This window comes from Fragaria vesca, linkage group LG5 (genome assembly GCF_000184155.1).
Source record: "Fragaria vesca subsp. vesca linkage group LG5, FraVesHawaii_1.0, whole genome shotgun sequence".
Classification (NCBI taxonomy): domain Eukaryota; kingdom Viridiplantae; phylum Streptophyta; class Magnoliopsida; order Rosales; family Rosaceae; genus Fragaria; species Fragaria vesca.
Window position 1 is genome coordinate 5,856,619 of NC_020495.1, and position 25,875 is coordinate 5,882,493.

The 25,875-nt window shown below is 36.5% G+C and overlaps 2 protein-coding genes and 1 pseudogene across 2 annotated transcripts; all 3 read left to right on the top strand.

The window, feature by feature from the left end:
* The first annotated feature begins 1,255 nt into the window (after positions 1 to 1,255).
* On the top strand, positions 1,256 to 4,768 carry LOC101314572 (annotated as a pseudogene).
* Positions 4,769 to 7,443: 2,675 nt separating this feature from the next.
* On the top strand, positions 7,444 to 10,147 carry LOC101290764 ((-)-germacrene D synthase-like). Its single transcript, XM_004299104.1, has 7 exons — positions 7,444 to 7,668; positions 7,754 to 8,027; positions 8,120 to 8,510; positions 8,621 to 8,839; positions 8,978 to 9,116; positions 9,261 to 9,521; positions 9,624 to 10,147. The coding sequence occupies exons 1-7, from the start codon at positions 7,537 to 7,539 to the stop codon at positions 9,918 to 9,920; spliced, it is 1,713 nt and encodes a 570-aa protein (XP_004299152.1). The 5' UTR covers positions 7,444 to 7,536; the 3' UTR covers positions 9,921 to 10,147.
* A 9,840-nt stretch (positions 10,148 to 19,987) lies between these two features.
* LOC101314858 (HMG-Y-related protein A-like) lies at positions 19,988 to 20,326 on the top strand. The gene has a single exon (XM_004300971.1). It carries the CDS (start codon positions 19,988 to 19,990, stop codon positions 20,324 to 20,326), a length of 339 nt encoding a protein of 112 aa, XP_004301019.1.
* The last annotated feature ends 5,549 nt before the right edge of the window (positions 20,327 to 25,875 follow it).

Sequence of the window (25,875 nt, forward strand, 5' to 3'; positions counted from 1 at the left end):
AATATTAAGATTAAGAGTATATTAATAGGTTTAAAACCAACAAAAAAGATAGTTTTATTATAAAATTTTTAGCATAAGGGGCACAATTTTTTTTTCCGCGCACCGAGCCTTTAATTATTCAGGACCGGCCCTGAACGTACTCATGCCTCTCTCTTTCTACAGGGAGAAGTTGAATAGTGCGGGATCCATCAAAACACCAATAGTCGCCAGTCGCCACTGTATGTATGAAAATTATGCATAGAAAAAGGTGCAAATTGTTGGACTATGGTGCTTGACTTCTCCGACTGATGACAACCTGGATGATCGTATCGAGTGAATATTGTCATTTGCTCAGCCCTAGCTAGCTCCACAATGCAACTTATTTCTTCTAAGTATAGTAAAATCTCAATACAGACTGGCAAAATTTATTAATTTAACGAGATATTAATTAATCTGATAAATTAATAAATTATTAATTTATTGATTATTCAATAACTTATTAATTTATCAAAATATTATTTAGTTTTTTTAAATATGACTTTTTTATTTTTTCAACAAAAATAATATTGTAGTGCATTGTTCAATGCAATGTCTATATTCTCGAATTTGTTATTATGTTATATTATTTAATATGCTACTTTATTCGATGTACAACATTTTCAACGTATAATAATATTAGTTCGTAAGTACAATATAATTAGTTCATTGGATGAACATTAGATAAGCAAAACCATATAATCACACATCACATAAATAAAAAAAACAAAAATGGTTTCTCACATCAAAGGAGTAAACAAAATCGACGATAACGGATGAAATGCGTAAAACATTGTGCGAGTACATCAAAGATAATCCATGCATGTAGCACTCAAAAGCATTTGCAATAGTACGTTTTAGAAAAGTTCGACTTGCAAGCGAGTCAAATGACGATATCGAATACGATCAAGCGATCAAAAGTGACCTCAATTTTCAAGAAAAAACAAGTCACAATTGAGTCATTCTTTATTAAGTCTCATATTTGTATTATTTTATAAATTTAGCACTCGACTATTGGAACCGGCAAAAATTATTATTATTTACAACTAAGTCTCCTCACATAGTCACATAATGATCGGTTTGTTAGCAAGCTGTACCGCCTGTACGTATCAGTGTATCACTATAAATATCAAGGCACCGCGATAGTTCAACTCACACCAGCAAGCTAGCTCTCCCTTAGTTGTTTAACTATATCAGAGTCTCAGCTTTTATTTGTCGAGTGCGTGCTTCCCTAGCTATAATGGATCCTCAGTTGGTTTCAGCATCTCAAGCTCAAACCCAAAATGGCAGTAGCACTCCAGATGTTGAACGACGTTCAGCTAATTTTTCTCCCAGCGTTTGGGGGGATTATTTTCTGAAATATGCATCTGTGGTATATGGTTATTTTTAAAGTAATTAATTTGCAGCACCATACATGCACACATGAGTGTCATAATTATCTTACCCTCTTCAAAATTTGCATCCATGTAGGAAACTGATGATATTGAAGCCGACAAAAGTATCAAAGAACTGAAGGAAGAAGTCAAGGGGGTGCTACGACTTAGTTCTCCACAGAGACTAGACTTGATTGATTACATTCAGCGTTTGGGGGTAGCACACCATTTTGAGGATGAGATTCACCAACTTTTGCAGCAAATTCACAACCAGTACTCTTCTTCTTATGATGATGATGACCTTCACACTGTTGCCTTACGTTTTCGGTTGCTTAGGCAACAAGGATTTAAGGTTTCATGCGGTGAGAATCATATTTTTCTTTTCCAACTTTTCTATATATATTTTACATTGGATTATTTCCTCTTATTTCTTCTCTTGGTTGATGATCCTTAAGCAGACATGTTCAATAAGTTCATCGATGTTGATGGGAATCTCAAGGAATCAAGCGTCGCTGACGTACCAGGACTGCTAAGTTTGTATGAAGCAGCACATCTAAGGACATATGGAGATGATATCCTAGATCGAGCAATGTCCTTCACCACCACTCATCTTGAGTCTGCAGTGGCAGCACAAGGCCGTTTAATCCCCCCACTTTCAAATCAAGTAGCTCGATCATGCCTTATATCAACCACTCTGGATGGGAAACCCTAGGATAGAAGCTAGGCATTACCTCTCTAGCTACCAGGAACTAAACAGTGCTCCACATTTTAGCCAAAGTCTCTTGACTTTTGCGAAGTTGGATTTCAATCAATTGCAGCGTATCCATCAGAAAGAACTAAGTGAAATCACAAGGTCAGAGTGATCGATCAGCTCCCATTACTCCATCAATATATATACCGAAAATTGGTGCTAATTTAATTATATGGATCTATGCACGTATACTAATAGGTATTATTTTCTACTTTAGCTGGTGGAAGGAGTTAGACTTTGTAAACAAACTACCTTTTGCAAGGAACCGAATAGTAGAGGCTTACTTTTGGTCTTTGGGAGTCTGCTTTGAACCCAAGTATCGTCTTCCGAGGGAAACAATATGCAAAGCTCTTGGCTTACTTACCATGATTGATGACACTTTCGATACGTATGGCAAATTTGATGAACTAGAGCTCTTTGCTGAAGCTGTCGAGAGGTACTTATAAATTAAAACCAATACTAGTAGCTGCATGCCCATTTCTTTTGTTTTTCAGTCATATATTAACCTCTTTTATTTCATAAGAATATTGCGACATGCTTGGTTGACACGCATCTATATATGTTGTTTTTGATTATCAATCAGGTGGGATCTCTCTGCCATGGATTCACTGCCTGACTATATGAAAATTATCTATGAGGCAGTGCTGAATACCTACACTGAGATTGAAGCCGAGCTTGCCAAGGAGGGAAACTCGTATCGCATTGAATATTTAGTAGAAGGAGTAAGTCTCATTATCTCTCAAGAGAGCTGACTGATAATTTTTTGGGGGATTTTCATATACACCCAATTTTGAAGAGTGGTTTTAAATAAAACCCACATAATATTCTTTTCTGCTATACATCTAAAATGTATCAATTATGATACATATTATGTCCTATTTTTTCTAAATTTTACACAATTGCCACCATTCAACTATAACATATAAACATAATAAATAAGCTTAATTGATGTTTTCTTAAATACCTTGATTATGAGTTTTTCTTTTAACACTAACATTTTTCAATCAATTTGCATGAATCATGCTGTTTTCTTTATTTTTATGAAAAAATATAGGTGAAATGAATACATTCTATGATCTATACATAAGGTAAAATATAATATAAATAAGATATCTGATTATTAGAGTAAAAAGAAGAAATTTTATAGTGTTACCGTAAGCCCTAAGCCCTAAACCCTATACCCTAAACCCTAAACCCTAAACCCTATACCCTATACTCTAAACCTATACCCTAACCCTATACCCTAAACCCTATTAACTTAACCTTATACCCTAAACCCAATTTTGGGTTTCTTCTTTTTAGGTATATTATCATATCATGTCTTACTTAATAGGTACATTAGAAATGTAAATGTTATTTCGATCAGGATGAAAAATGATATAATAATATACCTAAAAGGAAGAAAAATTAATCAAAGAACAAGAACATGTACCTTACAATTAGACATTTTTCGACTATGTAGAGAGACATCAAATGTGATCTTAAGAATGAAAAGAATCATTCTATTACAAATGACATACTTCTATATATAACATATATATACACTCAAGTTAGTAATAACAAGGTAAGAAATTAAAGAATGTAATTGATTATGATAAAGTTAAATTCAACTAAATTTTAGCTCAATATTTGAGTTTCAAATTGATGCTAAAATTGAGAAAGATACCAAATTTAGCTTTATATTGTCTGAAGGGCAAATCAGAGAAACTAAAAAATGAAGAAAACTATTAATTATAGACATATGCTCTATATAGTAAGTTTACTTATGTGGAGTGGGTGTAAAAATAAAAAAAAAAAAATGTATGGGTTTATCTTAAAAGAGGTCTAGTATTTTGGATTTTTATCTAATTTTCTCTAATTTTTTATGGTTCAATTTCAACATATTCGTTTTTCATCTGCCTCTATAAACTTCAGTACGTAGAGCAATGACAGAATGATTATGTATTTTGTTCTCTGATGATCAGATGCAATGTCAAGTTAGAGCTTACTTGAAGGAAGCCAAATGGTACCACCTAAAGTGCACACCGAAAACCTATGATGAATACATGAGGGTGGGACTTATTACATCCGGCATGTTTTTGGTAGAAGCAGCAGTCATTGTTCCATTAGCCGGTGAAATTTCGACAAGAGATTCCTTGGAATCGTTGTTCAGAGACCCTAACAACAAAATTGTATATGCTTCAAACATACTTGGGAGACTTCTGAATGACATCCGAAGCCACAAGGTACAAATACATGCATATATAGTACTGAATAAGAGTAATAAACCTTGACCAACTTTGTTATGGAAGTTTGTAATTTGTTTCTGATCGAGTATTATACATATGTGCAGCATGAGCAAAAGAGAGGAAATGATTTTTCAGCTATACAATGCTACATGAAAGAACACTGTGTTACAGAAGAAGAAGCGCTGATCGAACTGAATAAACAAGTGAATGATGCATGGAAGGATGTAAACGAAGTATTGCTCCAGCCTCCCACAACTGTGCCCAGGCCAATACTGTTGCTGTGTCTCAATCTTCTACGAGTAACTGATGTTATATACAAGAACGACGATGGTTATACTAATGGTGGAGTTGTGCTTAAGGATTATATAACTTCTCTGCTTGTCGAACGTGCTCCAATGTAGGTTATCATCAATCAACATTCGACATGTTATCTTCCACGCGTTATGACAAATAAAGACTCGGTCTAAACCCTAAGGCTGGGTTATTACAAATAAAAGATTTTATGCTCTTTATGGATTATTGTATTTCTGCACGGGGCTTTGGTTCATGTCCTCCCCGTTGTTTTCTCAGTCATAAACCTCTTCTACAGTAATATATTTTGCCGGTGTCAAGGTATTAATTTATTTTGTTTGTGAACTTTACTTTCTTAAGAACTTGTACGTTATGCCAATAAAAGATTAAAAGTATAGATTGATGACATGCATACTTGGCCTAGTTTAGGGCAGCTCTGAGGAACTACTACCTATCTGTGTTTGATGATCAGATTCGATGAAGCAACTTTCTCATTGTTTGTCGAACAGTTGTTTGAGATTCTGCTCCCGTTTGCCAAGTGAAATCAGTGGCCGGCCATTATTATTCAAATCTTGCTTAACTAAAATGGCATGCATGACATCATTTGAAAGCCGTATTTTTGAAACCAATCATGTACGCGGTAAACTGGTAACTAAAATTTATCAAGGGCTCATGGACTAAAATTACTACTTATTTTTTTATTAATTTATGGTAATTGTATGCATGTCATACATTAACACGTTGTAGAATTTTTAAACATTTTGTATAAAGTTGTAAATTCATCGTATTACTTACACACCGAGTATCAAAGATATTTTAAAACAAACAAATTGATGACATATTAATTTTCTTTGACGAATACACTATATTGGTAAAATGATTGACAAATACATTAGGATAACGTGGATTGCAATACTTGAGCAAACATGAGATGTTTGAGTTTAGGGTTTCTCTTATAGCATGGTACGTAGCTATATATATAAAGGCGTACCTACATACAGGTTACGGTAGGCCAGATTTTGAGAAAACATTGTTTTGTTGCATATTTATAATTAAAAAAAATTTGAATTATGAAAACTAGCCCACCCCAAATTTCTTTATGTAATTGAACTTAGTCCATATGATTTTTTTTTATCTGATTACATATATATTGTTTATTTTATTAAAAGCAGTTGCTCGTTTAGTATATTTTATGTCAACTTTCTTCTCTTTATTTCTTTTTCTTTGTCGTTGTATACGTCTCCATTCTCTTCTGCCGAAGCAGCTAAGCCAAGTGTTAAGTTTTTTCTCTTTAATCTGCAGGTATGATTCTTAGTTATATTGGTTATCCTCTTGGAGGGTCTTGTACGTGTCATATGACCTAGTTCTCAAATCTCAACTGATTAATGTCTTGATCAAATTTAGTCCCAATATCTCATCATCTCAAATCTCAATTGATTAATGCTTTGATAGTCTCAATATCCCATCATCCCATCGCACTGTATTTCTATTGATATTCTAATTCTAATCTCAATTGCTTGCTTACTAATTCTAAGCCACGTGCCAAGCTTTCTCTCTTTAATCTATAAGTATGATTCTTAGTTATATCGGTCATCCTCTTGGAGTCTTGTATGTGTCATATGACCTAGTTCTCAAATGTCAATTGATTAATGCCTTGATCAAATTTAGTCCCAATATCTTATCATCTTAAATCTCAATTGATTAATGCCTTAATAGTCTCAATATCCCGTCATCCCGTCACACTGTATTTGTATTGATATTCTAATTCTAATCTTAATTGCTTGCTTACTTTATTATAGATGACTAATGCTAATGATATGTGTGTGTGTGTGTGTGTGTGTGTGTGTGTGTGTATAGTTGTAATAATACCAACGTTTGATTCATAGTTATGAGATTGTGTTTTTCCGTCCTGTTAGGTTTAAAGATTATACACTCGTTTACTGTATTGTTAGAGCGGTGATTGTGTGCTTAATTATTAGATTTTACTTCTATTCAAGAGCGTATGGTTCAATTTGAGTATGTATGTTCTTTTATCTTTAGCTTTTGTTATTTAATTTCTATAAAATGTTATAATATTGATTGCTTAATGATCAGTTAACTACGTGATTATTTGATATATTTTTAATCTAAAATGTGATATGTAAAATATAGAAGAAAAAAAATTAAAAAACTTTATTTAAAAAAAAATTTCAGCCCACCCTAACCTAAAATCCTAGGTCCGTCATTGCATATACAGAGTGCAACAATGAGACTAGTTCATTAGTCTGATATTGACTGAGAATACTGATCTTCTTCTCTCTCTTTATACATTTCCTATCGTGACACCAAAATGAAATGGATGAGCTCATGCGCAAGAAAATGATCGGAGTAGTTATCGGAATCAAAACCAATTTGCATGAATTCATGCCTCGCTCTTACATGGGTGAAGTTGAATTAATAATCCGGGATTATCAAACACCAGACGCCACTACGTACTCGAGAAGGTATGAAAATTATACATGGAAATTAAGTTTGAAATAACAGATGAAGCAAAACGGAAAACGGTGGAAATGGTTGGACTTCGTTGCTTTCATACCTTGACTTCTCGACTGATGATGACACCATGGATGATTATTGTATCGAGTCGATATTGTCATTTGCTCATCAGGCGCTCTCAGCCGTAGCTAGCTCCACAATGCAACTTATTTCTTGTACGTATCTACGTACGTACGGCTTGTCCTCACACAACAGTCGCTTTGTTATCAGTGTATCACTATAAATATCGAGGCACCGTGGTAGTTTAACTCACACCAGCAAGCTAGCTCTCCCGGCCTTAGTTGTTTAACTACATCAGAGTCTCAGCTTTCATTTTTCGAGTGCTTCGATTCCCCTAGCTATAATGGATCCTCTGTTGGTTTCAGCATCTCAAGCTCAAACCCAAAATGGCAGTAGCACTGCAGATGTTGAACGACGTTCAGCAAATTTTTCTCCCAGCGTTTGGGGGGAATATTTTCTGGCATATGCATCTGTGGTAGGTTATTTTTGAAGTAATTAGCAGCATCATATGAATGTCATATTTATCTTATTACCCCCTTCAAAATTTTCATCTACTGTAGGAAACTGCTGATATTCAAGCCGACAAACGTGTCAAAGAACTGAAGGAAGAAGTGAAGAGGGTGCTACTTAGTTCTCCGCCTTCACAGAGATTAGACTTGATTGATTACATTCAGCGCTTGGGGTTGTCACACCATTTTGAGGATGAGATTCACCAATTTTTGCAGCAAATTCACAACCAATACTCATCTGCTTCTTCAGATGATGATGACCTTCACACTGTTGCTCTACGTTTTCGGCTGCTTAGGCAAGAAGGATTTAATAAGGTTTCATGCGGTGAGAATCATTCTTTTTTTCCAACTTTTCTATATATTTAACAATGGATTATTTCCTCTTATTTCTTCTCTTGGTTGATGATCATTAAGCAGACATGTTCAACAAGTTCATCGATGTTGATGGGAATCTTAAGGAATCATGCGTCGCTGACGTACCAGGACTGCTAAGTTTGTATGAAACAGCACATCTAAGGAAACATGGAGAAGATTTCCTAGATCGAGCAGTGTCCTTCACTACCACTCATCTTGAGTCTGCAGTAGCAGCACCCGGCCGTTTAAGCCCCCCACTTTCAAATCAAGTAGCTCATGCCTTGTATCAACCACTCTGGAAAGGAAACCCGAGGATAGAAGCTAGGCATTACCTCTCTAGCTACCAGGAACTCAACAGTGGTCCACATTTTAGCCAAAGTCTCTTGACTTTTGCAAAGTTGGATTTTAATTTTTTCCAGCGTATCCATCAGAAAGAACTAAGTGAAATCACAAGGTCAATGATCAGCTCCCCTTACTCGATCAATATTTACATACCGAAAATTAGTGCTAACACAATTATACGGATATCTATGCATGTACTTATAAATTGGTAGGTATTTTCAGGTGGTGGAAGGAGTTGGACTTTGTAAACAAACTACCGTTTGCAAGGGATCGAATAGTAGAGTGTTACTTTTGGTCTTTGGGAGTCTGCTTTGAGCCCAAGTATCGTCTTCCGAGGGAAACATTATGCAAAATTCTTGGCTTACTTACCATGATTGATGACACTTTCGATACGTATGGCAAACTTGATGAACTAGAGCTCTTTACTGAAGCTATTCAGAGGTATAAAACCAATCCTAGTAGCTGCATGACCATTTCTTTTGTTTTTCAGTTATATATTAACCTCTTTTATTTCATAAGAATATTGCGACATGCTTGGTTGACACGCATCTATATATGTTGTTTTTGATTATCAATCAGGTGGGATCTCTCTGCCATGGATTCACTGCCTGACTATATGAAAATTATCTATGAGGCAGTGCTGAATGCCTACACTGAGATTGAAGCCGAGCTTGCCAAGGAGGGAAACTCGTATCGCATTGCCTATTTAGTAGAAGGAGTAAGTCTCATTATCTCTCAAGAGAGCTGACTGATAATTTTTTATGGTTCAATTTCAACACATTCGGTTTTCATCTGCCTCTATATACTTCAGTACGTAGAGCAATGACAGAATGATTATGTATTTTTTTTCTCTGATGATCAGACGCAATGTCTAGTTAGAGCTTACATGAAGGAAGCCAAATGGTACCACCTAAAGTGCACACCGAAAACCTATGATGAATACATGAGGGTGGGACTTATTACATCCGGCATGTTTTTGGTAGAAGCAGCAGTCATTGTTCCATTAGCCGGTGAAATTTCGACAAGAGATTCCTTGGAATCGTTGTTCAGAGACCCTAACAACAAAATTGTATATGCTTCAAACATACTTGGGAGACTTCTGAATGACATCCGAAGCCACAAGGTACAAATACAGCATATATAGTACTGAATAGGAGTAATAAACCTTGACCAACTTTGTTATGGAAGTTTGTAATTTGTTTCTGAGTATTACACATATGTGCAGCATGCGCAAAAGAGAGGAAATGATTTTTCAGCTATACAATGCTACATGAAAGAACACTATGTTACAGAAGAAGAAGCGCTGATCGAACTGAATAAACAAGTGAATGACGCATGGAAGGATGTAAACGAAGTATTGCTCCAGCCTCCCACGACTGTGCCCAGGCCAATACTGTTGCTGTGTCTCAATCTTCTACGAGTAACTGATGTTATATACAAGAACGACGATGGTTATACTAATGGTGGAGTTGTGCTTAAGGATTATATAACTTCTCTGCTTGTCGAACCTGCTCCAATGTAGGTTATCATCAATCAACATTCGACATGTTATCTTCCACGCGTTATGACAAATAAAGACTCGGTCTAAACCCTAAGGCTGGGTTATTACAAATAAAAGATTTTATGTTCTTTATGGATTATTGTATTTCTGCACGGGGCTTTGGTTCATGTCCTCCCCGTTGTTTTCTCAGTCATAAACCTCTTCTACGTACAGTAATATATTTTGCCGGTGTCAAGGCTATTAATTTATTTTGTTTGTGAACTTTACTTTCTTAAGAACTTGTTATGCCAATACAATATTAAAAGTATAGATTGATGACATGCATACTTGGCCTAGTTTAGGGCAGCTCTGAGGAACTACTACCTATCTGTGCTTGATGATCAGATTCGATGAAGCAACTTTCTCATTGTTTGTCGAACAGTTGTTTGAGATTCTGCTCCCCTTTGCCAAGTGAAATCAGTGGCCGGCCATTATTATTCAAATCATGCTTAACTAAAATGGCATGCATGACATCATTTGAAAGCCGTATTTTTGAAACCAATCATGTACGCGGTAAACTGGTAACTAAAATTTATCAAGGGCTCATGGACTAAAATTATGACTACTTATTTTTTTTTACCAATTTAAGATAATTGTATGCATGTCATACATTAATACGCCGTAAAATTTTTAAAATTTTTGTATAAAGTTATAAATTCATCGTATTACTCACACCGAGTATCAAAGATATTTTAAAACAAACAAATTGATGACATATTAATTTTCTTTGACGAATACACTGTATTGGTAAAATGATTGACAAATACATTAGGATAACTTGGATTGCAATACTTGAGCAAACATGAGATGTTTGAGTTTAAGGTTTCTCTTATAGCATGGTACTAGATGATGCCCGCGCGCTGCTGTGGTTTGCAATGACGGATATTAACTACCGTAATTGCTTTTGTTTGAATCAATGTTGCTGTTGTTGGACAAAATTATAAACACAATAATATAAAATGGATATTGCACAATGACATTGGTCACAAAAAGGAAATGTATAGCATTTTTTGACTTGCAATTCATGATGGTAAACAAAATGGAAATGTATGACAAAATAGAAATACACATGGTGATGCTATCGATATACATAACATATAAAACAATAGTACATAGTATTGTGTTATAGACACCAAAATAACTGGGCACAAAAAATAGCTACATCTATTGTCTCTTTGGATAGCAAAATGCTTCCCACTGCCAGGCAACACCGGATTGTATCTGCAGTTAGAACCAACTATGTCTAACTTGTTAGCATCAAAAGGATCACATATACAAAAACACATGTTTCTTACTCCTGCTTTGATTTGACCTTACATTCGCTTCCTTGAGCTCTGGTATATGAACATTTAAATTCAGGCAATGGATACAAAGCTGTGAAAAGATAAACAAAACAAATGCAAAGCATACCATTGCAACATAAACACTGAAAGAAAACAAATGCATGGATATGGATATAAGGGATGCTTACTTTGATATCCCATTGCTTTCTTCTCCTCTACAAAAAATGCATGGATATGGATATAAGGGATGCGTACTTTGATGTCCCATTGCTTCCTTCTCCTCTACAAAGTGAAGAGGTATGTGTTAGTTACTGGATAAATTTAGTTGTACATGAAAATGCCAACAATCGTTAACAATACATGAATATCAGAATGTAATACAGACCATCCCATTTTAATCATACTACTGTAATGTAAATAGATACTGAGATAGAAACGAAATGCATATATATGGATATAAGCAATGCTTACTTTGACGTCCCTTTGCTTCCTTCTCCTCTGCAAAGTGAAATGTTTTCAGTAGGGGATCAATTTGAAAGCTCAAGCAAAGAGATTGAGAGAATTCAGAGAATCAAAGAAAATATCTTGCATCTATTATCTTGTGTTACACAGAGGAAGAGAGAGACTTCAGCTATTATACCTATAGCTATTAGAGAGATACAATACAACTGTAAAAGGCTTATAGATAAACAGTAAAACTAGACTACGTTTTACTGTTTTACAACAATTACTCTTAACACCCTCCCTCAAGCTGATGGGAGAGAAGCTACCATCAGATTGCATTAGCAAAGAGCCAAAGAACTGAGCAATACAGTGACCAAAAATATTGGTTTCAACCCGGATTAATGAGCGGCAGTGACTGGCATAGCTGCATAGGATAAGAGGCACGCCTACAATTTAATGTAGTTTGATCCGAAGTAGATAACAGTCGCCAATTGCCTTGCACCGGTAAAGCTTCAATTTCCTTAAGCACTTCTTGCTGCCATTTAGAGAGAACTGGACTGGCAGTGCCAATATGCAAGGGATGAGTTTGACTAGCATCAAGGATATGAGTTGGTTGCTGAGAAGAATATGTATGCCTGTATAAGCATTCAGCTGCACTATGACCTGACTTCATGCAAATTTGACACTGCATATAAGATCTAGAGGCAACAACTTGTCAAGGAGCAGATCTTTGAGAACATACTTGAGTAGTATGACACTTGCTATTGCATATTTGACAGGCTTCGGGAGTGTTACTAATTCCATTTGAGAAATCATTGACTTTGAGACTTCCAACCTTCTTATTCCTTAACCCACTTGAAGTATCATATAAGCTAGAAGCGCCAACATGAGTGCTGTTGTGAATTCTGTAGTTGTTCCACCCACTATTCTGATAACAAACTCTAGTTCTTCCTCTTCGGTCAAAACCCTTGCAAGCATTAACAATGGAGCTGAAATACCAAGTTCGCTGACCCACTTGAGTAGAAGGATGTGCACCAGATTGTAAGATATTTCCATTGTTAGTAAAGCTCATTTTATGTGAAGGGTCACAATGTTGTTGTGGAGAATCACTGCATTGTTGCAAAGGCTCACCATTTTGCAGAATATGACTAGTGTTTGGCTGAGAAATTGTGCCATTGCACAGAGCTTCACTTGTTGGAACAACACTTGAACCAAGAGGATAATCAATAGAATCAATATTCCCAACAATCGAACCAGCAGATAAATTGGGAGTAGATGTCACCATATGACCATTATTTGACATAAGAGGTACCCCAAAGTTTCCATTTTGCATCATGGCATTAACAACATATGTAGGATTCATAGTAAAACCAGATGCAACATGGTTCATATTGTTAGGCAGAACAGTATGCTGAGGTACATAAGTAACTTGAGTGGTAAGATGTGTCCCAAGACATTGGTTCTCAAGAGATGTCGTCACAGGAGTAGAAACAAGAGAAACAAGAGAACCCGAATCCGTACCAGAAGATTGGTTCTCAACAGATATAGGCACGGGAGTAGAGTTGACAAATTGAGTAACAAGTTCTGAAGAGCTGCTGGTAAGAGCATTGTTGTTTGAAATAACAGCAGCAAACTCCATTTCGGAACTAGGTAAATAGGTATTATTCAAAGAATAAGACTGAACATTACCTCTGGAAGTATCACCAATTGCAGCCATAGCTGTCTCCAAAGACAATGAAATAGACTTCAAAGTTTGTTCAATCTCATCTTCACCAATCAACAAAAGAGACCTTTAAGTCTTTCATTGAAACAGAGGAGCTCAGTGCTTTGATTCTTATAACAGTTTTTATGGTAGCAAACTCTGAAGGCAAACCATTAAGAACTGAGACTACAATATCTTCATCATCCATATAAACTCCCATTGTAGCAAGTTGATCACATATTGACTTCACTCTAAACAAGTACCTGTCAATAGAGTCTGAGCCTTTTTTGATGTTGTTTAAGGAGTTTTTGAGATTCATTATGTTATACCTTGAATCATCAACATATTTCTCCTTAAGCCGACACCAAATTTTCTCAGAAAACTTGCTTCCAATAATGAAGGAGAGAGCATCATTGGACAAAGTAGCAGCAAGTATAGACATAATGGCAGAGTCATTTTGCATCCAATTCATGTACTCTGTCATATCAGTGGCAACCTCATTTTCTTCCATATTCAGGTACTCTGGAGGACAAGGGAATGATCTGTCGATATATCTCATCAAGCCACAACCCTTTAACAATGTTTCTACTAAAAACTTCCATGTGACATAGTTAGATTTGTCTAAGCGGATAGGAATGAGATTGCAAAAATTGGAAAGCAGACACTTGCTTAACTCAACACTGTTATCCATGATGGCAGGCAACACAGAATAATGTCTTGACTGAGTGAAATGCCAACACAACTCAACTATCACCACTATAGAACTCCAATGAGTAACTTATGAACAACACTGTGCTCCAGCAATGTCTAGCTTTATGCAATTTCTTTCGAAATACTACCAATGCATTTCAGTTCACTGGTTCCATAAGATCAAGTAGATGATAAGAAGCCAATGACAAGGACTGCACGGTGACAAAGCTCTTCCAAAAATATGTAGTATGCCTAACTTGTAACAAATGTCTAAGCAACTTGAAGCAGCAAATTCGAATCTTCACTATAGCCAAAACTTCTTGCAAACAGAGTGCTTCAATAATCAACAAATCCTATTGCATGAATCTAAGAAAAAGTTCAATTGTAGCTTGTTTCACCAATCTTTCATCGTTCAACAACTAGAAGAAACACCAAAACATAACAAAGAGAGAATTTGGAGTAAAATCCCCAAATTCTAAGGTTTCAATTTCTGGCATATATCAACGAACTTCACACTGTTCCAATTCAGCAACTAAAACTTGTAGAAATCTGTAATCGAACAGATATTATGCAAATCAAATACTTCAATCAAACTATGAATCTAGCTTTCTTCTTCTTCAAAATTCTAGAAAACTTATCTGGGAGATGAATCTTATCTGGAGATGAATCGAACACCGAAGCAAGCAAGAACAACAAGTATGAATATCGATGAAGAGTGAAACTCTAGGTCGCCGGCGAAAATCTTCGATCCCGATCGAACCTGGCTCTTGATACCATGAAAGCTCTTGAATACCAGAATGTAATGAAAGATCATTCCATTTAAAAGAGGAGCATAGTTACTGTTCTCTGATAAGTATTCTGAGTAACACATGCATTGAACACACAACACATATATGTATATATAATGATATATATATATATGTATATATTCACACATGCAATATGGTAATACCTTTTCTGCTTCTTTATTTCAATGTTCAAAAGCTCCTTAAGTGTTAATTCTTTTCGGGGCTGCATAGTTCTTTTTGCTGGAGTACTTGGCTCTGCTACTGTGTCATGGACAGTGAATAAAATAGATATGCATTGATAAAGGTGAAACACCTTTACAATGAATTAAGGTATGATATGTGAAACATGGGAAAAAAAAAAAGTTTAAGCAGAATGACAAATACAAAGAGATTTGGCAAATGAATTACATGCACTTATACATTTCATAAATAAGAGTCAAAAATACAGTGAACATGTAATTTTAAAAATTTCAAAGGTGGGAAATAGTGTTTATTCAAGTAGCTGACATTGGATGCCCAATCTGCTCTCCATGGTGTCCACAACAAAGTTTTCTAGAATTATGATCGAACCTAAAGGTCTTGCTACAGGTGGGGCAAGCTAGATAATACCAATCCTCTCGAATGATAAATTTTGTAATCTTGCCTTACAAGTGAAGATAAGACTCCTGTAGCAAGGTCATCAGCATAAATTCAAAAACATTAACTTGTAATTCAAAACATTTAAACCCAAACATTAACAGCAGTTAGACATTAAATAAAAGTATTAACAGGAGATCGTCGCAACTGGTATCAAAATTGCTTTGGATAAAGGATCAAATAAGGAAGGCCTGCAACTACCATATCAATAATAATGAAATATAAAACATGAGTGCCAGCTTGAGAAAGGAAACATATTGCAATGTATTGATAAGTGTTATGTTTCATGAAAAAGTTAATGAGCTACTTAGTTGCATCCACACAAAAAAAAAGATGGTTTTTTCCTTATATTTTGCATATGCTTCTTTTATGAAATCTGATAACATAATTTTCAAGTGTTTTCATTTTTGTTCAACCTATTGATAATCAGTGTGTAAATACTACCATCAAGAATGGACAACAAATGTTTTAAAACTGATTGAGAGATTATGTAGATGAACTTGTATAAGCCAAGCACCGGTCAACCACAGTTCAAAAATAGGAAACATAAAAGTACTTGTGAATCATAGACAACATATCATATTTAATCAAATTATTTTACCTTGTCTTTCTTTCCAGCTTGCATGTTCAAGGCACTAACAGTGATCATATTCTGATCTTGAAGATCAGGAGCAGGTTGATGACGTGCAGATGATATTGTAATTATCTTTGGGGTGAGAAAAGGTTTGTTGACGCTGCAAAAGCAAACAAAATAGCTTCAATTGCTTTCATAAGTTGAAACAATAAACCTTATGTTGTTCAACCTATAAGAGCTTACCTTGCCCTATATACACATATTTCAGGAATGGGTGGATTGATGAACGTACATGTACTCATCCCAGTAACGAAATATTGAAAGCACCAAAAACAGTTAATAGCCATTATACAGTAACAACATGTAGCAGGACAAAATAACTCTCATACCAAAGTGCCGGTGTTTTGTGCTTGTGATGGCCATCACAACTGGAGGTGTGGCAAATTCTTATTGTCTCAACATCAAATTCAGCTGCAAGTGTTCCCCACAAAGTGACTTTCAAATTCAGCTGCAAGTGTTCCCCACGATGTGTTGAAGGACGTGTTGCTTCCGATGCGGGCGGAGGGTCAGGAGTACAATGAGCCTCAAGGTTTGGCTCTCTTTGATTGCTTTGAAATGTGAAAGTTTGAATCCATTAGGAATATCACATTTGTTGCCAGATTGTGGCGCACTTCAAATTTGATAGGTTTCAGTTCAAAGTTTCATGAATAGGCACTGATATGTGATGCTTATGAATTGGTTTTATGAGAAGGACCACATTGAATTTGGTTATGCACACCAGGTGCTTGATGAAATATATGTGAATGAATTTTGATGTTTTTTCTTGATGAGACCACAGTGGACCTTGATGTGCTACCGAGGGCTGACATTCTCAAGTTCTTGAGCAAGGAATGTGAGGAAAGAGATCCTACACGCTACAAAGAGATGCGCATTAAAGATGAAACCTTAAGAAATACAGAATTCTGCCCAGATTTTCAGTCAAATTCGGCGGCAAATTGCGAGCAGCTCAGAGCGATCCAAGAACCTTGCCTTATATCAACGGAAAGCTAGAAGAGTCTAGTTTCCAGAACTTTTCACGGATCGTTGATAGCTATTTTGTAGAGGAAGTTATGGCCGTTGGAAGGAGGGAATGTCATTCTGCCGAAAACTGGAAAAGGAAGGAGAAAAGTCTATCAAGCAAGTGTTCATATAACTGGCAATGTAGCCGTTAAATGTGGATGATGATTTTGGAGGTTAATTTCGCGGGAACTAGCAGTGCCCACCTGTCAGGTAAGCTTCACTTTCGACATGAAGCTCTTAATGTTTGATTGAATTTTTGCTTATTGATTTGTTCATATCTGAAAATTTAGGAAATAAGAGAAGCTTAGGGGAGATTAATTAAAAATGAAGATGACTTCTATATTCGTTCACATGGGAAGTTTGAACAAATTGCAAATGAATTAAATGAATCCATTGTTTCTATTGATATATAAGGTGAAGCTCTATGAAACAATGTTAGAGTTGAAATCTTATTCGATCTATGATTTACAACAAGATTGGTGACATTTAGCAAATGAAGATTTGGACAGGGTTTTAAAGAGTATATGTATTTGGTGTATATCACACTTTAATTAGGGTTTATATCCAAAAGAAAGGCATTGTGTGTGTATGAAAGTATTTGTCATATTTTGTTTCTTGGCCATACATTTTATTCCCTCTTGCTTGACATGGAATTTGGTTTCTGTTTTTTGTTTTTGTTTTTTTTTTTTTGTCCAGAATTCTACATTATAAACTACCAAGCCTCTGATTTGTGTGATTGTGATAACTTACTGCATCACTTATATTGTAATGGCAGTGGTTCTAACTTAGCTGCAATTCGAGAGAAGTGGCCAAGAAGTACTGTCGTCCATCAACTAGAAGCTCACATTTTGATATATGTTGTTCTATGTTAAGTTGGTGAGGCTCATCCCTATTACACCCTCTACGCATATTTGACTCAAGTTGCTGTGATATATAATCAGTTAGTTCAGAACAAGTTTGTTGGGTTGTTCAAAACAAGCCCTGATTTGTGTTGTTCAGAACTCACCAAAAGTTGTCCTTAGCTTCTACAAAGATAGAATATGGTGCAATTGTTGTTCTTGTATAGATAATTTGGTCTACATTTAAGAGATCAAGATTCTCTTTACATACTTTTCTATAAGATAAATAAGATTGATGTCCAGTGATAAATCTTTTATATATGTTGCGCTAGTGTTACATGGATAGTTACATATCAATTTTAACAGTTACATCGGAATGCTGCGCCATGGTGCAGCGACACGTTGCAAATATCACAAAATAGTCATGGAATATAAATGGTAGTTACATGGGTAGTAACATGGATAGTTACATAGATGCATAGTTACATGGATAGTTACATGCATAGTTACATAGATGGATAGTTACATGCATAGCTTACATAGATAGTTACATAGATTAAGAGTGTAATCTGGAAAACGTAATAAAGAAATAAGAGTGTAATCTTGCTATGTAACTACGATGTTATTACTCAATTAAGAGTGTAATCTGGAAAACATAGTAAAGAAATAAGACATTTTCACCTTCATTCATATGATTTCAGTGGATACTTGATACAATAACAGTAGTTTCCAGACCAAAAAAGAAAGTACATCCTAGACTAAAGAGGTGCTAACCCCACTTTCTCTGCATCATATCAAAACAACCCAGAGCTGCATCCTATTTGATATAAGCTCCTTCTTGCTGATTTTGCCAAACCTCTCTGTTTAAGTAAAGCTGCAACAACATGGCTGACAAGTACAATGAGATTTGTAAATAAGTTATAGCATCATGATGACAAGTTGCTGAAGAAGTTCCATATGTGTGCGTAACTACATAAGCTTCATTGTCAAAGCCTTCTTCTGGAGTGAACCAAGCTTTATGGAATGAACCTAGTTCAGAATACCATAAAAATCAAATCCTTCTGTTCTTCAGTCACTACCAGAAGAAAGGCTTTAGCCGACGAAAATAAAAAAACCAGGCAGACGAATTATTTTTTCGTCGGTTAACGTGGACTTTAGCCGACGAAATTTTCCTTCGTTGGCTTATTTAAATTTTCGTCGGCTAAAGAAATTTTTTCATCGGCTTTAGTCTGTGAACTTTAGCCGACGTCTATATAAAAGTTTAGCCGACGAATACCCTAATATTTCGTCGGCTAAACCCTAAACCCTAAACCCTAAACCTTAGCCGACGAATACCCTAATATACGACTTGTTGCGTCTCATCGATTTGAAACTATTTTCAGTTGAAGGTCCAGCCAAAATACGTAATTTAGACGGTCCAATGACCTTTTCCGTGCGTTTAGGGGTTTGACTTAAGGGATTGACCGTCCGGATCGAGCCCTTAACCTTGTCGGATCAAGTTGAATTTTTTCCCATATATGTATTTTATCATGATGGTCAGATCTGATGGTCGGATTTTCGTTTCTCAAGTTTGATCATCACAATCACAATTTGACATCAGAATTAAACAAACACTCTTCAAAACAAATTGAAGGACGATCCCGTAACTTCCCTCAAATACATAGAGTCCGAAACCCTAACTTCCCCTCTGCCATGTCACCGATCCGCGTGACTCCTATCAACTCATTTTCCACCTTCAGATTGCACACATAACCGCCGTCCCTGACCGTCGGATCGCACTCCGGAGGTCATCCTCCTCCTTTAGAAAACCCACCTTTTAAATTCTTGCTCTCTTTCATTTCCTTCTCTGCATCTCACTCTCTCCCAGACTCAAGTCTTCGTTTACAAAGAGAGCTCTCATGGCCACCACTAAGTCCTCCAACGACGCACCGGCACCGGCGAATCCAGCTCCACCGGCAAATCCAGCTCCTTTTGGCGCAGCACCTCGAGAAGATTAAGCAGAGCAGTGAGCTCGCTTTTGTGAAGAACAACTACATGAAGCCTGACCCCAACGCGCCGCCTAAGCACGGCCGTGGCCGTCCTCCCAAGCCGAAGGTCCCGAGGGCTGAAGGAGCTGCTGCCATGGTTTCCTCGCCTCTGAGGCCACATGGCAGGCCTCCCAAGGCTAAGGATCTGTTTTTCCCGACTCCGATTGTCCAGAGCTCGACCTCGGGAGGAGGGTCAGGCAGGCCACGTGGCCGTCCTTTGAAGAAGGCCAAGACTGCTCCGGCTAACGCTCCTGCTGCTCTGACGAGTGGTGGTGGTAGTGGTGCTCCTAGAGGGAGAGGCAGGCCACCGAAAGTGAAGCCCTCCGTGGCTCCGGTGGGTTGCTGAGCTCACACTGAGAGTGAAAGTCGTTTATGTTTTTTTTTCCTTTTTTAATTTGGGTTAATTTTAGGGTGCGTTGGAATTTAGTGTTGGGCTAATTGATGGTCTAGCTTTCATTATCGCAGTGTTTGTTTAATTTTCATGTGTTGTGAGTGGTGTTGGCTTCTGTATTTTGCAGGTTGCTTGGAATGGTAATTTAGAAATATCGGGTTTTTTTTTTACTGTAATGGACTTATAGCCGACAAAACATTTAAGATATTCGTCGGCTATAGTATTTTAATTTTTTTATAAGGTTCAGCCGACGAATTATGGTATGTTTCGTCGGCAATAGTTATTTTTTTAATTTTTAATTCGTCGGCTATAGTTATTTTTTAATTTTTATTATATACTTTAGCCGACGAATATCTTAAATGTTTCGTCGGCTAAAGTCTTATCTCAGACTATGGTCGACGAAATATTTAAGATATTCGTCGGCTAAATTCTGGGACAATAGCCGACGACGTCTTCTAGTTTCGTCGGCTAAAGTAATCGCTGACGACTTTTTCCCGACGAAACCATAGCCGACGAATTAAGCTAACAGGCCAACGAAACTTTTTCTTCGTCGGCTAAAGTGCTTGTCCTGGTAGTGAGTTTAATGGGGTGAACCCAGCTTCATAATGCCATCAGAATCAAAGTAAAGCTGGAAACCATCAAAAAATGAAACTGATCAGCAAGCTTACAAATGCATTGATCATTATCACTAAGCAAGATTATAGAGATATAATGCTTCTATAAGCAAGAATTACAAATGCAAATTACTTAAAGCATTAAGAAACTCACAAGCCCATGGTGAGTCTTGTATCAATGCCACTCTCTATCTAGAAAGAAAAACAGTACCTTGGAGAACTTTTTATCACGATCATAATCAAGTCCAGGAGGGGCATTCTGTATGGTGGCTAGGGCTAACTAAGATTAGACCAAGATCGGATTATTTACAACTAACTGAGATTAAACCAAGATCGGATTATTTCCAACTATTGAGATTTAGCACTTCCAATAGGGAAATCAATTTCACATAGATCAAAGAATACAAAACCAAATTCATCAACATGCTAATATGGTCCAAAACAGATCGTAGTATTCATGCAACTAACTGAGAATATAATTGCATCTACAACTATTCAAAAGAACAAATCATATAACATGGCATATGAGATAATAAGATCGGTGTCCAATTGAACAAATGTCAGATGGGAGAATACTACGCCTTGTGCCTGAAAGAGATGGAAGACTAGAGCTCAAGCAATTTGATCTTCACAAATCTGTGTGAGGTGTGCTGAAGAACATAAACAAGAATAATATAGACTTAAAGAGAGAAAGTGAATATATGTACATGATAAGACGTATTTGCACACGCATCAATTAACCCTGTCAACAAATCAATCGTAGTATAAAGCAAGCAGGGATCGTTCTAAACCGGGGATCCAACTACAGGGTAGATCCATCTAACCTAATATAAATGTCGAAATAAGCATATAGGGTTTAAAGGTTTGATGATTTCGAAATAGACATTGGAAATAAATCCTAAATTACCTCTATACATATTTACATGTGATCAACCAACAATCATGCAAACACAACCAAACAACCATGCAAGAACAAAGAAGACGATCTCTAATCTCATTTAAGTCCACATCGTGAGCAAATACACAACCTAAATTTGATATGCACATAAGTTCCTACGTGGTTCCTATGACATAGACATACTTAGAATTAGACTACGGGTTTCATTCAACATCGTGACACAAACAAGCACGGCTACGTGCTCTACTTATAGGTCACACACATAAACTAATCATGCAATTACGTATCACATAAAGAATCGATGTGTTTAAGCACAAGTCCAAATCAAACATAGGTAGAAAATCGGTGAAATAACAAAAACAATGCGACTTATCAACTTCTTGTATCAAAGTCGAACTTTGGATGATTAACACATGCAATATCAACTACTTGTATCAATTACACATGAAAATAGAAGAATGCACCGAAAATCTTAAAGTATATAGACATAAAACTCACGGCATAAAACTTAAAATCATTGATTATAAATTGTAAACTTTAATTCAAAACATGGCTCAAAAGTACCTCTATCTCATAGACAAGAATCGAAACATACTTAAGCAAAAACCTAAAACAAACATAAACAAGAACAAACACATTATAATCCGAAAGTAAAAGATGACGCGGCTCGTTACCGGGCGCGTAATTTAAAAACCCTTTTTTATCAGAATGTAGTATTGGCAAATAGGGTTCGATCAATCCGGGGACCTAAAGGGCGCTCCTGCAGTCATGGTTACACTAAAGAATTAGTAACAGAAAGTAATTACAAGTATTCAGTTACAAATATACACATGGTACAATAGATAAAAAGGGGGGGTTTGAAGGTTTGTTTACTAAATTCCTACGAAAACAGTAGGGAAAAGAAATAAACTACTATTTACAAGTGATCGACTTCCACACTTTCGAAACCAGATTCCAGAAAACATAATCGTAATCTAATGAACTTTAATCACACAATTGAGTTATCACCAAAGAGAAACACAGAAGGGTTCTAAATACAAGCCTACGAGGTCATGCATTTAATCGGTTCTTCTAAATAGTCATCCAAGCTAAAACGTCTGAACTTAGAACATTTTACATGCTGCTGCTATCAATACTGTAAGTATCTGTCTACAAACATGCAAATCATTAAGTAAAAGAACGAACCCTAACATGCAAAGAGTTTACGTACGACGCTTAACCATTCACATGCAAAACATGTTCCTAACCATACAGGATATGGCCTCCACTACTGGTGATCTATACTTACCAACGAGGCTTAGCACAGATCATAGCATTAGTTAGCATGCATTCTAACGTAGGTAAATCAAACACAAACATGCTTCCAACGAATTTCTAAGGCAACTGACTCAATCGCATAATATCATTAGAACAATGAAATCATAACTATTATTATCTGAAAATCACTTAGTTCTCAACAAAGATTCCATCCAATTCGGAAAATAAAACACATGGTTCTTAAATGAAACCTAAAAACAAAAGAAGATGGCCAGAAAGTACTAGACATAGATTTACACTTTTCAATGGACTGATTGGCCGATCAAGAACTTGAGGTCGTGCAAGGCTGTGCTAGGGCTTTAGTACTCCCTAGAACGTCCGAGGCAGCAAGGGCTTCTCTTCTTCTTCTTCTAGGGACTCACGGCAATGAGAGAAACTAAGAGAACGTTTCTGAATTTCTAAAGCGTAGGAAGTGATGCTGAAAACGTTCCTCTCTGCTCCTTTATATAGTGGTCATGTCGACATAGGGTTTTACTCCACACCATTGATTAAAATCTGATCCAAGGGCCATAAATAATAGCACAATATTTTCAGAGAATATTCCTTAGAATTCTCTAGAATATCTTGCACATTAAGAGTTTGAATCCGGCTGGAATTGTGGTTGAATACATTGCTTGTTTTCCAAATTGAAATCGGCTTGAATCTCTCCTTGTTAATTACCGATTTGCTGCTGATAATTCTTCCCATATTTGTGCCATTTAATGTCCCTAGAAAAGGAATATAAATCAGATATAAACTCTAGGAATATTAGGAATTTATATGGAGAAATAAAAGGTAAGAATTTCCCTTAATTTCCTTGATGTTTGCTGCATTAGCTCCATATAAATTCGGCTGGAAACCCTAAAAAGATGGTGCCATTCTCCTCCTTTTATGTGACAGAATTTCGGCCTAATCCATGTAGGATTTGGTTTCCTTGCTTCATGTGGAATCCCTGTCTCAAGAGGAAAGAAAGTTTCCAAAAGAATTCAGGAAAGTCAAAATAGGAAAGATTCAAAGTTAGTAAGTTTCCCCAATCAAAATAGGAAAGTTTCCCAAAATGAAATAGGAAAGTTTCTCCTTATCAAAACAGGAAAATTTCCTAAACGACTTATCCTTCTTAATCCGCCGGTTTTAACTTCCTTTTTCACTTTTCCGCTCTTTTATCTTTACAATCATAAAACATGTTTAAAATGACAATGTTCAGAGAATAACATAACTAAATAAGGTAGGAAATACGTTAATATCGTAGCACTTTGTGCTCCTATCAAAAGATGAAATACACTCTCAGAATATCCCTACTTGTTCTATTCTTCGAGTGAGCGGAACCCTAGGCTACTTGCTTTGGATCAAGGATGATGGTGGGTTTGGATTATGGTGTTTGGAGAATGATGAAGTTTTGGCAAAGCTTTGGTGTTATTTTGCACGGGTTGATGATAATTAATTGCTGCCATACTGTGCCCTATTTATAGAGTAACAAGACTTGATCTCCAAGAATTCCTCAAGCACAAGGAATCCTATTGAATCGGCAAAACCAAGTCCAAGTTGGATTTAACTTCCTCTCTTGTTCTTCAAGTAATCCTCATGCATTAAGGAATGACAAAACCATCTTGAACTTGGAAAACCTTCTCTTAGGCCGCACGGTTTCTCTCTCCTTGGTGACTTGGGAAATCTTCACGGCATCTCCATACATATCTCGGATTGTACTTCTCCTAGCTCAAGCAGGAACTCCTAGCTGCTGGCCACATTTCCCTCATAAGTCAGGAAAACATTTCCTAATCAACACGGGTTTAGACTTTCCTGAAATAGAAATAAGAAAATTAGAAACTAGGAAAGAGGAAAGATGGAATCCTGATCAAGACAGGAATCCTGAGTAAACAAGGATTTCCAACACTTAGCACAATTTCAACACCAAATTATTCAAATCCGAAAATTCTATGAATTCTAATACTAAAACACAAATATAAAGCTAAAACAACTAAATAGGAGTTAACAAAGGGTAAATAAAGGGTATAAACATATTAAGAACGTCACACTTTGTGCTCCTATCAGTACGCTTTCGCTTTGTGCCTGTTATTCCACCTCATAGAGAAGGAGATGGGAGAACCAGGGCTCAAACAATTTGATCTTCACAAATTTGTGTGAGGTGTGCTGAAGAACATAAACAAGAACAATACATACTTACAAAGAGAAAGTGAATATAATATATGTAAGCTTTGTGCCTGTTGTTCCATCTCATAATCATGTTTGTGTTGTCTTAAGCTGCAATTGTGGCCAACTCAAACAATTATACCATAAACCCGTCAAAAAATTTGGGGAAAATCTATATAAAAAAAAACCCTAAAATCCAGAGGAAAATGGTGAGTGAGTACATACCTTCTTCGGATCTCCGAGTCGGGTCCATGTTCTTAAACTCCTTGTGGATTCAAGACTAGAGCGCGCCTTCATCGGATCTATCGTCAACATCCAGTCCATTTTATCGGATCCATCGAATTCTAGCGTCGGAACGTTATCGATTTCGACCAATTCTTCGACAACAACCAGATCTGATTCTTCGACAACTCCGAGCCCAATCCCGTCCTTCTTCTTCACCGCCAACAACTTGGCCAGGATGAAGATTATGGTCCTCACGTCTGGTAGGCAGGAGAGAGAGAGAGAGAGAGAGAGAGAGAGAGAGAGAGAGAGAGAGAGAGTAGAAG